Here is a 15300-nt window from a genome sequence, read left to right as displayed (position 1 = left end):
ACCTTTAGCAGCTGTGCCCTCGTGTCAGCCAACAGCAGCAGCAGCTGATACCTTACAGGGACTCCCTGTGTGACATGCACATTCCTCAGAGAGAAATCAAAGTTCCTCCGTTGTTATTCCACGCATTGAAACTGATATCTTTTTGCAGCATTTTTAGTTTCCAAAAAAGCTGGAATGCTAAAACATAAATAAAAGAGAATGCAATGATTTGCAAATTTGTTTGAACCTTCTGTTCAGTGCAATACAAAGACAAGGTATTTAATGTACAAACTGATAAACTTTATTTTTTTTTGTAAACATACACTTATTCTAAATTTGATGCTTGCAACACATTTCACAAAAGCTGGTGCAGGGACAAGAAAATACTGGAAAGGCTCAAAAAACATTCCACAGGTAAACGGGTAACAGGTGATAGTATCATAAGTGGGTATGAAAGGGGCATCCTTGAAAGGCTCAGCTGTTCACAAGCAAGGATTGTCACATTGTGAAAAACTGTGTGGGCAAATAGTCCATTAGTATAAGAACAACATTTCTCAAAGAACAGTTGCAACATATTTAAGATTTCACCATCTGCAATCTGTAATATTATCAAAAGGTTCAGAGAAATCTATGCATGTACATGGCAAAGCTGAAAACCAGTACTGAATGGCCATGACCTTTGACCCCTCAGGTGGCACTCCATTAAAAACCAACATGACTGTATAAAGGAGATTACTACATGGGCTCAGGAACACTGTGGAAAACCTTTGTCGGTAAACAAAGTTCATGGCTGCATCTATAAATGTTCAGACTCTAGCAAAGTGAAAGCCATATATCAACATCTGGAAATAAATTCTGAGAGCCTGAGCTCATCTGAGATGGACTGACACAAAGAGTGCTGTGGTCTGACGAGTCCACATTTCAAACTGTCCTTGGAAATCATGGATGTTGTGTCCTCCAGGCGAAGTTCCAGTAAGACAATAAGACACATTCTGCACATGTTCCAACAGCATGGCATTGTAGTAAAAGAGTGCAGGTACCAGACTGACCTGTCTGCAATCCAGACCTGTCTCCTATTGGAAATGTATTGAGTGTTATGAACGAATTCCAAATGAGCGTATATTCAGTGTTAGGAAGTAACTTGTTACATGTAACAGAGTTTTGTAATTAAATTACAAAATGAATGTAATTCTAATCAGTTAAACTTAGAAAGAAAAAGTTACTAATCAGAATGTTGGTGATGACAAACGGGCTACATCCAAAAATATTCTTTTTGGTAAAAAGTTCATATGCAGATTATAGCATTTATTTTGGTGCTTCTTTGTGTCATGCAGGAATGCCTTTTTTGGCATAATTCTGCATAACACAGATCAGCAAAAGTTTGAGAGCAACATTTATGCAGTAATAATTTTAGGACTTTTCAGCGTTATTGCCTAGTTTAAAACATTTGTTAGAAAAGCTATCAAAAAGTAATCAATTGTAATAAGATACATTACTTTGATGAAGTAAGTAATTAAATAGTTAAATTACTTATTATATTTTTAAGAGGGTAGCTACTAGTCTGTCAGCTATTACATTTCAAAAGTTATCTTTCCAACACTGCACATTTATTAAAAAAATAAATAAATAATAAAGTTTATTAGTTTGAACATTAAATATCTTGTCTCTGTACTGTCTTCAATTGAATATAGGTCAGAGAGGAATTACAAATCATTGAACTCTGTTTTTATTTATGTTTTACACAGCCTCCCAACTTTTTGGGAACTAAGGGGTTGTAAAAAGCAAAACAGTGTAATCATACTTTTAGTGAGTGTATACTATATTGTGCTTATTAACACAAGCAATGCCTTCAGTTCTCTGCTCAGAGGAATGCCATGTTAATGTTCTGTGTACTCAAAACTTAATACAGAGTTTAGCTCTTAAACTGCTTCATGTCACATCTCACCTTCCCTTTCAAGTGTAAGGCCCGACCACTTAAATATACCCTAAATTAATCTGTTAAATGCAAACAGATCACACATGAAGATCAGTTCATTTGCCATGATTAGTGCTATTCAGCCATCCTATGACAGCAGTTCAACAATGTCCTCTGCGGTTCTGGGGGAGCTTGGGCTTATTTATAACAGGAAACCTGCGTTAGAAACTTCAGATGTCGAGTTTGCCAGATGAGGATCCAATCAGGAAGGCTCTAACAAAAGGCACTAATGTACTAGTAAGTATATCTCAGCCTCTAACATTGAGTTTCTACCTCTGGTTTGTTAAAGATCAGTTCACTTGTTTTTATGGTCCATTAATTTCACTCACTGCAAAATCACATGTCCAGTTTACCTTAATTATAATAATCATATTAATGTCTTGGGAGATTATAAGATATGAAATTGAAGGGGTGGTTTCTCCATTGGTTTACATCTGCCTGCTGATGCAGGCTTGACTGTGTCACATTTGGTAATTGTTACACTTACATAAAGCACTATTCTAACATTTTCAAAGATGTATTTGTAATCACACTCACTCAGTCATGAAGAGGACATTAACATCCAAGCCAGTCAGATATTGTTTTCTTTTTTCTGTTGTACATGTGATCAGCTGCCTGATTGTGATTCATAAGACAGAACACAGCAGGGTGATGACCACCACCCTGTGGGAATCAGTGGAATTACAACCCAAGAGGACAGATATCCCATGAGAACAATGAGTAGTCAAAATTGTGACAATTCAGTCAACATGCTGGATCTGACAGGACCAAATTTGCTATGGATTAAAACAAACATTTGAATGAAAAAGCAAGAATGAATACATTTCCCATAACACAACAACTTTTTTTTTTTTTTTTTAAATTTAACTTAACTTTAAATGTTAATGTTAATGTGCACATGACTCCTAGTGACTTAACCGACAACACACATAATTCTATGCACAATTTCCAATATGTCTATGGCCATTTTTCCTTCCTGTTCTCCAGAAAAGTATGCAAAGCAATAACAAATACTTCATTTAAGTCTTTGGCACAGTATTAGTGATTTTAGGCAAGAATAAAGAGTATGCTGATATACAGTATGTGCTGTAAAACATCAAACATTTGTTATTTGAACCTCCTGAGACCCGAACCTTTGTTTGGTATGCTTTTTTGATCTCTCCTAGCTATTTTGAATCAGTAGGAGTCAATAAGTATAAAAACTAAACATTGTCAATGATAATTAAGTCCCATTGTCCTCAAACAAGACAACAAAGTCCCAATGTCCTTAAGCTAGATAACAATAAAGTCCCAATGTCCTCAAACAAGACAATAATAAAGTCCCAGTGTCTTCCTAATCCAAGTGTTTTATCTTGTTACTGTTGCTAAAATTGGTCAAATTTGTTTCTATATCAAACTGGAGTCATTATTAATCATAACTAAACAAATTTCAACAATAAAATGTGATCAGGTTTGGACCTTGTACACTTTGTGTCGGGATCAACTGTAAACTGACTTGGTAGAGTTGGCTGCCATCTTGTTTTTACATGGATTAGTGTATTGTGCTCTTACTATCACTAGATGGCACAAAAAAGTGTGAAGTATAAGGGCAAGTACACCCAAAATGTCATGCCCTCATATGAAGACACAGGGTCTTAGGAGGATATTTCTGTGATGTTCAGCCAGCACAGAAGTCGTCCAACAAGTATGCCAAATGAAACAACAAAATATATAGTTTGTAGATGCTCTCAAGAACAACACATTGAAGTGCATTCTGATCTGACCCCCCCATCAGCAAGCATTTCTTGGCACCTTCAAAAACCATTACAAATGACTGCTGAACAATATATCTGCTGTTGGTAAGGTTTGATTTAAGGAAAGATTATAATTTTGGTTAAATTGACTTTCTTATGTTTTTTGATGAAACCATTAACCCCGACCTCCTCCCTGAGTCGATTTGGCGAAGAAGGGGTACCCTAACACTTAAGTCAGTAGAACAGACAGCGAATGAAGTTCTGTTTATACTACCCCTAGCATCTGTATACTCCCACATGTTCCACCCATTAGCAGTTGATGCATACAGTCCAAGTGGTCATACATTTTGGGCAGTGAGGCCTTTGCAGAAATGAAGAGATGACAAAATCTACACCCATCAGCCAAAACATTAAAACCACTGACAGGTAAAGTGAATAACATTGATCATCTTGTTACAATGCAATGTTTTGCTGGGAAACCTTGGGTCCTGGCACTCATGTGGGTGCCACCTGACAAACACTATCCACCACTGTTGCAGACCAAGTACACCCCCTCATTGCAAAAGCACTCCCCAGAGACAGCGGCCCTCCAGCAGGACAACTTGCTATGCCACACCAGAAAAACTGTTTAGATATGGCCCAAGGAGCATGACAAAGAGCTCAAGGTGTCGATCTGGCCTCGAAATTCCCCTGATACCAATCTGATTAAGCATCCATGGAACGTCTTGGTACCCCACATTACAACCCACAAGACTAAAAGGATCCACTGTTAATGCCCCTGTGCCTGACTCCACAGGGGGCGCCCAGAGGTCTTGTGTCCCATCCATCCCTTCACCCGCCAGTGGTTTAATGTTTTGGCTGATCGGTGTATATCACACTGACCCTTACAGCTACACTGCTATGAAATTACAGTAGAGTTCATCTCTGTGCTGGACACAAAGACATGAAAATATATTAATTTTCTCCCCTGACTACAATGAATTGATCCCAAATGAATGCTTTGGGTGGATGAAAATGTTTAATCAAACTCAGTGTTTTAATGGATCAAAGCATCACATTTTGCCTATTTGTCCACTTATTCATGGGAATAATTAGAAGACACCATACAAATGTGTGCATTGTGATGTTACAATGTTTCTCCATTTTGTTTCTTTTAAATAATGAGGTGTGATTTTTTTCAATAAAGGTTGGTCAGTGTAGTTTTAAACACAGACCATTATACACCATACTGTGCAAAGAGTTCCAGTTGTGCATGAAGGTGAGGTGTGACCATCAGTAAGTGGTGCAAGCCAACAGAGGTTTTAAATAAAAAAGCCAGCAGGACTTGATGGATGAAACAGTGAGGTGAAGCAGCTAAAGGAATGTTCTCTAGCATACCAGCTCTGCACTGCACAAACAGTAAAGAACAAATTAAATGGTGAGCACACAGTCAGGATTGTGCTTAGTTTGCTTATCTGGTTTGCTGGTCTCTTTTGACTTGCAGGGCAATGAAGCACTGCTACTGACAACACTGTTGGGAGGAGCAGGGAAAGAGCCAGAAACATCTCAAAGTCCCTGTCACTGTACATGTGTGTAGTTCAAAGCGATGACTGTGTTCCAGCATCTGAAGAAATAAATCACATTTAGCTCATTTTTCTGTCAAATAAGATTTCATGTATTTACCATTGTCCTATTTCTCACATCTTCGGCTCCACTGATCATACTGAGCATGAGTCAACGCACACTCTTTGATTGGCAGATGTTCTCTGGTGGAGATAAGCAGCAAAGCTGCCGTTCTTGTCCTCCTCACCAACTGCCAAACCATTGCCAAGCTTGTGCTCTTCCTCACTTTCGTCCTCTGCTAGGCTGCTCTCTTCCTCTTCTTCTTCATTGTCACTTCTCTCATCTCTGGTGAGCTGTGACATCAGACAAATACATTAGAGAAAGAAAGCAGATATGAGGGGGAGGGGTTGAAAGAAGGAAAAAATGTGGTAGAGGGACTGGATGTTCCACAAGCACAGCAAGCAGCAGGTAGAGCTCGGAGCAAAAAGAACAAAACATCTACCTTGAAGCCTGGAAGCAGATTTGGAACCTGAGCTGCAGCAGAGGACAATGAGCTGGAGTTTGGGGTTCTTGTAAGTGGAAACATCGATTCTCTTTATATACTACTTTCTGTGTACTGCCGTCACAGTTGCAGGTGTTCTATCAGTCAGAAATAATTAGTCTGAATTGTCTCATAGTGTGTTGTCAGTAAGGGGGTATGTGTGCAACAGTCATGCTGCTGTTAAATATTAGTTATATGCTCCAGGAAGCTGAGCAAGCTGTTTCTAACAGAGCAGCTCACAGAGCAGAGACAAACTGTGACCAGATGAACACAATGAGGTGAGAGCACTGTAAAAGTCATCTTAATGTCTACTGATAATACAGCTGGCAGGTTATGTACTATAACAGCTGGTCACAGCAACATTGATTTCTACACGAGTCTGAAATGAAACACAGTTTTTCATAGTGTAGATAACAGATATTTACAAAGCTTCAAACAAGTAATTTGATTTAAATGATATTTTTTGTTTTTACAACTGAGGTCTTATTTTTGTAGAGTTGTCCATGATTTTGTTTAGTTCTGATGACACTGCAATCACCAAGGTAATGGCTGAAATCTGGGAACATGGTGACATCACTAAAACAAAGTCAATATGCATTCTGTCACTTCCTTCCAAAATGACCTGTATTGGCTTTTTTTCTCTTAAAGTATAATTGTTCACCAGTATGGTTAAAGCTAATTGAGGAAACTTCTAACAAACTAGCTGGTAGCTAGCCATGTCGAGGTTTTCAAATGTATACCTCAGTAAACATCTACAAAAGATGGACAACAATGAGCACCTGCTAGCCATTGTACAGGCATTAGAGAATAAACTCTGTGCCACATCAGTTTCCGACGGAATATTAGGAACTGTAAGATCCTTTGATTCACTGAAACTTGACAAAATCCTGGACAGTGCCATTCAAACAGGTGACTCTTTTTCTATATGTTGATCTGACAGAACAGAGGACTCTGGTGAGAGAAGGAGGGGAGGCATTTGCTTTATAGTGGATAAAGACTGGTGAGTCTGTAGGATTGTGAAGCACTCCTGTTCCTGCTGTTGATCATTGCTGCCATTGTTTGGGAAAAGCAACCATACAGTTGCCTTGTTGAGGCTGGGATGTGTGGACAACCATCCGTAAACATGAACAATAATAAAGCAGCAGCCAACAATGAAAGAGGGTGCAAAAAAGGACTGAATTAAGTGCACAGGTTGAAGGAGCTGATGGAATCACATTTCACCAGAGTTGTACTTTGTGCAATTCTATGTGATTTTTATTTTTTTTAATTGACCTGAATTGAATTGAATTGAGTTGAATTGAAGTGCTAAAAGTAAACATAGGTTGCTTTAGACATATGAGGACAATACTGATTCTGTTGTCTTCCTCCTGTTGGCAGTCTCAAAACCAAAAGCGAGTGCACTTCAAATGTTGGGAAGTATAGTAGGTCAAAGTTGAAGCAGGAAGTTTGGAGAATGAATTTACTTTTCCCCCTCATTTTTCTCTTCAGATAGTGACTGCCCAACACAAACATCAGCATCAGTCATTTCAGCAAATCTCCCAAAATGACATTTGTTGACATTCAAGTAAAAAAAAAAACTCTTTGGCACCAATAGGACTTCTGACTGTCTACTGAAAGTAAAGGAGAACGCATTGTCATGTTTTTTTGGCGTGATAAAGTCGACACGGGGAAGAGGTAAGGGTGGATGGATGGGCATTTATGGGGAAACTACATGAAACTGTAGTTCACCATTGGTGTTAATTTCATTGAGGAAAACTGACGAAAATTTTTTATCAACAACCTTTTTCTCATGATGAAACAAGATGATCATGAGCTATAAATAGATCTTGATAATGAAAACTTAGACAAAATCTAAGTTTCAATTTTACTGATCAGACAAGACGTGGCGAAAATGTTATTGGTGGACTATCCAACACTGAAAGCCAAGAACAGCCATGCCTATAATTATCTTCAAATGCCACATGAATGACAGGCAGGAAAACTCCAGCACATAGTCAGATCATAGTGCCAGGATGTTTCACTTGCCGCTGAATGACAGTGACAGTGATGCAAGCAGCCACCGGCCATCAGACTTCACAGCTGAACGTCCACAGGACTCCACTCAGTCCAGATTGGAGAAGGTTTATGGGTTGATGTGGTTTGACAGGCAGGTAGGAGGCTCAGCTATCCGTAAATGTATGAGTGTAGCTGTGTTGCAAGTAAACAGTCTGAACTCAGCAGAGTTTTTTCTGACTGAGCTGAAAGTTTAGTTTTAATTACGAACTCTGTGAGAGGAAACAAATTTTAACCTCCAGACTAACATGTTGCAGATTAACAAAGAACTCAGGCTTTAATGAAGTTATTTTCCTGCTTCATAACAGTGAGATCAATAACTCAGAGTTTACAATGAACCTGGGTACAAATCCTTGTTGTCTCAGATTAGCTATTTGTGTTGTCAAAGTTTTTGAGAGAATAAACAGAGAGATATTGAGCTTTTCGAATGATGATCACTAAGTGTGCACTCATAAATTAGCCCTTAAACCTGTCAGAAACTGCTGAAGAAATTATAGTTTGTAAGTGCATAGCAGTGGCGGCTGCTGGTCTTTCAAACAGGGGAAACTCACTTCAAGTTTGCATCATAAAATTTGTCATATTGTAGTGAGGCAGTAACTTAGAAAAGGAACATTTAATTGAAGCTGTTTTTCAACCACACTCATGCCATAGAACCACAGCAAAACACACCTCAAAGATTTTCAGATGGGTTCAAACACCTGAACTTTACTGTACAAACGGTGAAAATGAGCTTATGGAAATAAGGAACTCCGGACGGCACTCTGTCAGAAGACTCCACTTGCAAATATCTGCATGGCACTGAGCTCGAAATGTGAAGCGCTGTCAATCACAAAGGGGTTCATCATGCATACACCGAGCGTCTTCTCCCGCCTATCGCTCCATTAGGTCCCAGGGAAGCTAAGTCTCCGTGGAAGTGACGATTTTGTCGCATTTATCCAATGACCGTCTCGCTTTGCTGCATGAAAAAAACCTGCTCAGCGCTGTCTCATAGGAATGCTTGGAGGCTCTGCGTCCACCCTGCTGACACGAGAATGTATGAGAGGGAGGTCGCGTTTGAAAACTGGTGATAAACATCTGACCCCCGCCTTTCCGAAACCCCGCCTTTCCGAAAATAGACCTCCATTCTTCGTATTGGTGGGGTTTCCCATTTTTTCTAAAGGCCCCGCTATTCTGAATATTGGGGACAACGCCTGCAGTTCGTCAACAGGTGCCTCCAATCAGCCGCATACTCAATCACAGATGCGCTCCGACCAACCTCCCCTTGCAACTACAGCTCCCCTCGGCTTATTGTTGTCATGGATAGGTCTACATCGTTGCTTCTAGCTGGTGATATGCTGTGATAAGGCTTTAAAATTGTAGCCGTGGGTATATGCTCATTATATCAGTTAAGAAACAATCAGATTGACTGATTTCACCTTTCCGTTTTATAAATGCATTTAATATATTTACTCTGACCAGAAGCCAGATTATCACTAATCTGTCTGACCAGAGAGAGTGCTGCCAGGAGTGGGGATTTCAGCACCACGGACAGCGCGCGTAAAAAGACTTGACAAGCGTCTCCTTTATGTGTTTGCTGCTAGCGAAATTATAAATAAATGAAGACAGTGACATATTTTCAATAAAAAACAATGATTTGAACGTTCACTTCAAGCTTTTGTAGTACAACGAATTTCAGAATTGTGCGAGTGCACCCGGAGAGCGGACGGCAGTGTTTGATGCAGGAAACTCGATATGGACTTGAAAATCAGTTTCGGAGTTGGGGGGGTTTCGGAGTGGGGGTGGTTCGGAATGGCGGTGTGTTGGAACAGCAGTGTTTCGGAATGGAGGGCTGTCCCCATCTTAAACGCATCCTAGCGTACGTTTAATGCAATGTAAATTCTTATTTTGATGTAAATTCAATAGTGCATATTTGACCATTTCTTCTATGAAATTTTAGGGGAAGTTCAGCCTCCCTTGTTGTCTTGCAATCGCCCCTGGTGCGTATTATTTGTAGTTGTAGAAAAAAATTGTCTAAATGAAATTTTTATATAGCCTGTCACCTTGATTCTAATTTCTGATACATGAATTAGCCTAACTGGATTAGTTTAAAGATAAAAAAAAACAACATAGAAACATAATGAAACATAATGACTAAAAGTCAACTAAAATGTCAGGAATTTTTGTCGACTAAAATGTTTTGAGCTAAAAGTAGACTAAAACGAAACTAAAACTATGAAGGATAAAATTGACCAAAACGTGACTAAAACTAAGCCTTTTTAAGGACTACGACTAAATCTAAAATGGCTGCCAAAATTAACACTGTTAACCAAGCTAGCTACTCCATACATCCTACATCTTAACGTCTCTAGCAAATGTTTACCTTGTCAAAGTAAAACAGTTTTCAAAAAGTAGTGCAACTACATTCAAACTACATCATGGGGAATGATCACAATCTGAGTGTGAAATTGTGTATTGTTACACGGAGGTACAACTGAACTGACAGAGAAAAGTGTTTGATTTAGGGACTAGACCAGGCCAGTCCTTACCTAGGCAGCCTGAGGGTGTGTTTTAAGGAGAGGATAAGAGCAATTGCTGGGCTGGAATAAGAACAATACTAAGTGTCAAGGAAAACCATAGAAATAAAGTTTGATTTGATTTGATTTGATAGGCAAGTTTAGACAAAGAGCAGGTAATTGCATGGCAAAAAACATCATGACAATACTCTTAATATGTAGTTTGTACAACATAAAATACATGACCCACAGCATTAAATTACAGAGAAAGCTACTGAGATTTTAATGTAATTAAACTGCCACCCAGCTACTGCAAATTGTAGTTAAACTAGTATTTCAACTGCATGTAGTTACTCCCAGTGGTGTAGTGGTAGTTGATGAGGTGGATGTACTACTAGGTACTACTCCCAAATCATCAGAGTATTCCTTTAAGGGTAGGGTTAAGCTGGATTTACACTTATGTGTTGAGGGGTTAAGTCATAGGCTATGCTGTTGCTGATGTGCTCCTCCTCAAAAATGTAGTTACAGTTTAGAGATACCAGAGGCAACAAAAACTGGGGTTGGTAAGCTTGAGCTGCTCATGTTTTCTCCTGAAGGTTTCTAATTGTATGGAGACTATGAGAGTGAAGACAACATGAGGAAGGGTGAAGAAAGACTGTTAAATTCCCCCTTTCAGGAGCACACATCTATACAGGAATAACACTGAATGAATAAACAATATCGTAATGTACTGTGATTAGACAGGGTAAAATAACGTTATAAGTTATGTGGATGTAATTGCAGTTCTAAAAGTCTGTGTGCTGCCCACCATCAGTCTGTGTCAGACAGTAAACATAGCAAGTGAGAGGAATATAATCAGAGCATGATACTGGCCAATCACGTACAACGCATGACTTGCAACAGGTGACATCTGACTCTTAACTAAAAAACACAACCTACACCATAGGTATCAATGGCAGGGCTGCCAGTAACACCTTTCATCACTAAATCTACATTTAAGAACAAACGTTAGAATACTGTAACCCTAGTTCTGTTAGCACAGATGGAAGCCTCTGCTGGAATTTGCATAAATGTAGCTGGCCAATCAAAAAGTGCCTAAGCAAAAACGTGTACCTTACAGTATGTAAGGCAGTACATGACGCTCTACACCATCCTACGTTCTCCTCAGCGAGCAGTGTGGGAGCAACCGGCTCCAAGATAAAGGCTTCCCCCTGTACTAACAGAACTTGAGTTGCAATATCATAACCTCCATTCTATCTCACACAGGCTATACTGGACTCTATGGGTTCAGCAAATGGAGTCTGATGAATGAAGGTCCTGCTGCGACAAAATATCGACCCAGCCACACTGATTTTGACCAGCTAAAGGTTAGTCACTGCAGCCTGCCTATTTCTTTATAACCTTAGCTGCCGCAGCAGTGCAGTAGACAGCCCCAGCCAGGGTATATGTAACAATAGTAACAATGAACACCCTGCACACCACATTTGCCGGGACATCAAGGAACACAGAACATGCTGTTGTATCATGTCCAGAGGGAAGTCAGATGCAACACAGCTGATACACACCCAACCAGACAGACGTCCTGATGTACTGCGGTAAGCGTGTTGTGTCATTTCCGTTGTTTCTGTGATAGCGTCTCTGTGCTGCTCTAGCGAACTTCTACCAGCTTGTTCTTTTGGTTTTCCTCACTCCAGTTGCTTAACATCTACATCACGTCTTAACCCACACTAGTTCTGTTTAAGCACTTATAGCTGTCCTCTTTTTAACCCTGTAAAACCCACTGTTGCAAATTTACAACATCACTTTTAACAATTCTAAAAAAAGGCCTGCAAATTTTTTTTTCTCAAGACCACATTTACATAGTTAATGGGTCCTATGGTTTGTCCTCACAATGCTATTGGATAGAAGAAGTGTTTATAGGTCTGGTCATCTGGCCATGAACTCACTCTACCTGCAAACTTCCCGTTGAGCTCATCTCCTTTTTTTGCATGACTGGATTTGTCAGGATTAAAGTAAGTAAAATTCCTTAAATATTTTTTTTTTGTTTTGTGTTTATTACAATGTCTACAATGTCTAGAACATGTACATATTTAGTTATTTTGGAAAACATTCATCAAATTTGATTTATAGCTTATTATGTCTATGTTGTAATTCTACAACGTTGGGTCAGTGTGGTAGTCAAAATAGCCTGTGTTTCCTTACACATTACATAAGGTCACTGCACTTCTCACATGGTCACAAATTGAAAAAAAATGTAGTAGAAATTTAAAGTATTAGATGATTCATTGAAACGAAGCTCTAAATGTGCTTTTCTGTTAAATTTTTACTTAGTTTAGCTTAGACCATAATTAAACACATGAATAAATTGTATGGGGTATTTGAAACTCCAACATCTATAGCAGTATTTGAAACTCCCTGTATCTTTGTAGTTTTTTGTTTGTTTTTTAAATTCTAAATGATCCTGAGCTACTTTTCTCAGTGTTGCCCAAGCAGCAGTTTGTAGCATTAGGAGATAGAAAAACAGGTTCTGAATGTTCTGGATTTGTTGGGGGGATGCCTGTTGCATTGTTCAGGGACAGGTGCGAATGGTCTTGAATGTGAACCTGTAAGTGCTCTGGGGGGATGCATGTGTTCCTTTAATGATTCAGTAACATCTAAAGAACTGCTTTGCCCATCACTACACCAAAGTGTAATAACATCAGCTGGTTCAAACTAACTGATGAACAGAGGCTAATACAAAAGTGGTAAAGTGAGCTCAGCAGTGTGACATCATGTGGTATATAATATATATTTAAACAAGAGTTTAACTGGAGAAGGATCTGTGGCATGAAAACAAAAAAGGCTGTTTGTAAGAGAGTAAAAAACACCAGAAGTCCTGAAGTCAGTGAAGATGTGACGGGCTGGACAGAAACCAGAGGATCTGTAATCTCTGTGATGGTGATGACGATGATGATGATAGTGTGGGACATGAGTTTCATATTCAGTTTGAATGTCAGAATGAAGCTTAATGACTTCCAGAGAAAGGTATTAGCCAAAGTATTATTTGAACCGTCCATCTAAAGTCATCTGTTAACTCGGTGTTTTGTCTAAAGAACATTCTTCCTCTGTTTGAGTAACATTGGTTGTACTTTGGCCACGCCGTGTGTCATCCTTCTGTTATTGTATGTAATGTGATATGGTCTTGAAAATGAAAATAAGAAACTGAATGTATTTGCCATCATCCAAAGGTTTTTATCACCTTAACTGGGATCAGTGGACCAACAGTATCTCTTTAGCCCATGAATTTAACGATCCAATGCCTGTTGCATTGTTCAGGGACAGGTGCGAATGGTCTTGAATGTGAACCTGTAAGTGCTCTGGGGGGATGCATGTGTTCCTTTTAGTATGATAAGCAGAGAGCATAATAGGCCAGCCAGACAGTATTGTTTGAATGTAGTAAACCACATTGAAAGTGACAGAGGAAAAAGTTTTGTAAATATATTTTTTTCCAATATTTTTATTTATAAATGCTTATTCATAACACTATGATTGTTGTGTGATTATTACTCATGCTATATACTGTTATGGGGCTAAGTAAGCAATCAACCCTGCAAATGAATACTTAAATGTTCTGTATATCTGTTCAGACAAAGTGAGTACAAACACAGAAGTTCTGCTCCCAACTATGCCCAACGTTGCAAATTTACATTTCCCTAAAACCTTACTAAAATGTAAAAAATTTGAAAACTCTTTGATTTCTACATCAGAGGCCTCCTAAAACAATATCTGAGAGGTCAAAAAAAATTTGCTCATTTTTTTCTATATCTGGGTCTTACAGGGTAAACGACTTTCTTGCTAATCTTAGCTGTTGTTTGCACGTTATTAGCCTTGGTAGCTACCATGGAATTTTTTTATTTTTTTTTTAAATTTTATATACTTTATTAATCCCCCGGAGGGGAAATTCAATTTTCCATCCCCCTGTAGCTGGTGCGGAGCCACTTAGCATAGCCTCTGCTAGCGGTCCCCCGGTAACCCCCGTGCAGCTGGGAGGCTGGGTAACTGTCCGGGAGAAGTGTATTACCAAGCCGAAGCCCACTGCTCACCACCAGCCTGTTCATGTTTCCAACCATTTTTGCCCACTCAGCGACAAAACTCTGGACATTGGCAGCTCTATTTTGAGAAAGGTGAAGTTAGCAACACCAGCGGCCATAGTCAAATGTATCCCTGGGGCCAGAGCAGGCAACACTGAGTCTCATTTAAAACTGCTGGCTAAGGCTAAACCTAGATTTAATAAGATTGTTATTCATGTCGGCGGCAATGACACCCGGTTACGCCAATCGGAGGTCACAAAAATTAATGTTGCCTCGGTGTGTGAATATGCTAAAACAGACCACTGATGAGATGTTTAACCGCGTGTCATCATTTAATCGTTGGCTGTCCAGGTGGTGTCCAGCAAAGGATGTAGGTTTCGTTAATCATTGGCACACTTTCTGGGGAAAACCTGGTCTGATTAGGAGAGACAACATCCATCCCACTTTGGATGGAGCTGCTCTCATATCTAGAAACCTGGCCATGTTTATTAGTAATTCAAAACCCTGACATACCAGAGTTGAGACAAGGAATCAGAGTAGTAGTCTTACACGCTTCTTTGAGCTTCTAGTGCACTTACCCACCCACAGTTTTATACAAACGGTGTCTGTCCCCCGACCACCTAACTTATCTGAATCTAAAATTAAACAAAGAGGAGTTGTGCATAACAACCTGACCGCCTTTCAATGCGGTCAAGATGGACATCCCACTCATCAGAATAGATAACCACATCGTCAAGGTACACCAAGCAACCTTCCAGGTCTCCAACAACCTTGTTCATCAGGCGTTGGAAGGTCGCTGGTGCATTCCTCAAACCAAAAGGCAGCACCTGATAAGAAAACAACCCTGTGGGTGTAACAAATGCAGCAATCTCTCGCGCCCTCTCCGACAATGGAACCTGCCAGTAGCCTTTCAGCA

The 15300-nt window shown here is 39.5% G+C and overlaps 1 protein-coding gene across 1 annotated transcript in view; it reads right to left on the bottom strand.

Moving 5' to 3' along the window:
• Nucleotides 1-257: 257 nt before the first annotated feature.
• Nucleotides 258-15300, bottom strand: part of cers3a (ceramide synthase 3a) — a 125715-nt gene continuing 110672 nt past the window's right edge. Inside the window, exon 11 of the mRNA XM_078162496.1 lies at nt 258-5582. Within this exon, the coding sequence (XP_078018622.1) occupies nt 5385-5582 (198 nt within the window). The 3' untranslated portion in view covers nt 258-5384. The remainder of the gene's footprint in view (nt 5583-15300) is intronic.

Source organism: Epinephelus lanceolatus, chromosome 2, assembly GCF_041903045.1.
Source record: "Epinephelus lanceolatus isolate andai-2023 chromosome 2, ASM4190304v1, whole genome shotgun sequence".
Taxonomy (NCBI): Eukaryota; Metazoa; Chordata; class Actinopteri; order Perciformes; family Serranidae; genus Epinephelus; species Epinephelus lanceolatus.
This window is presented reverse-complemented; position numbering and strand designations above follow the sequence as displayed.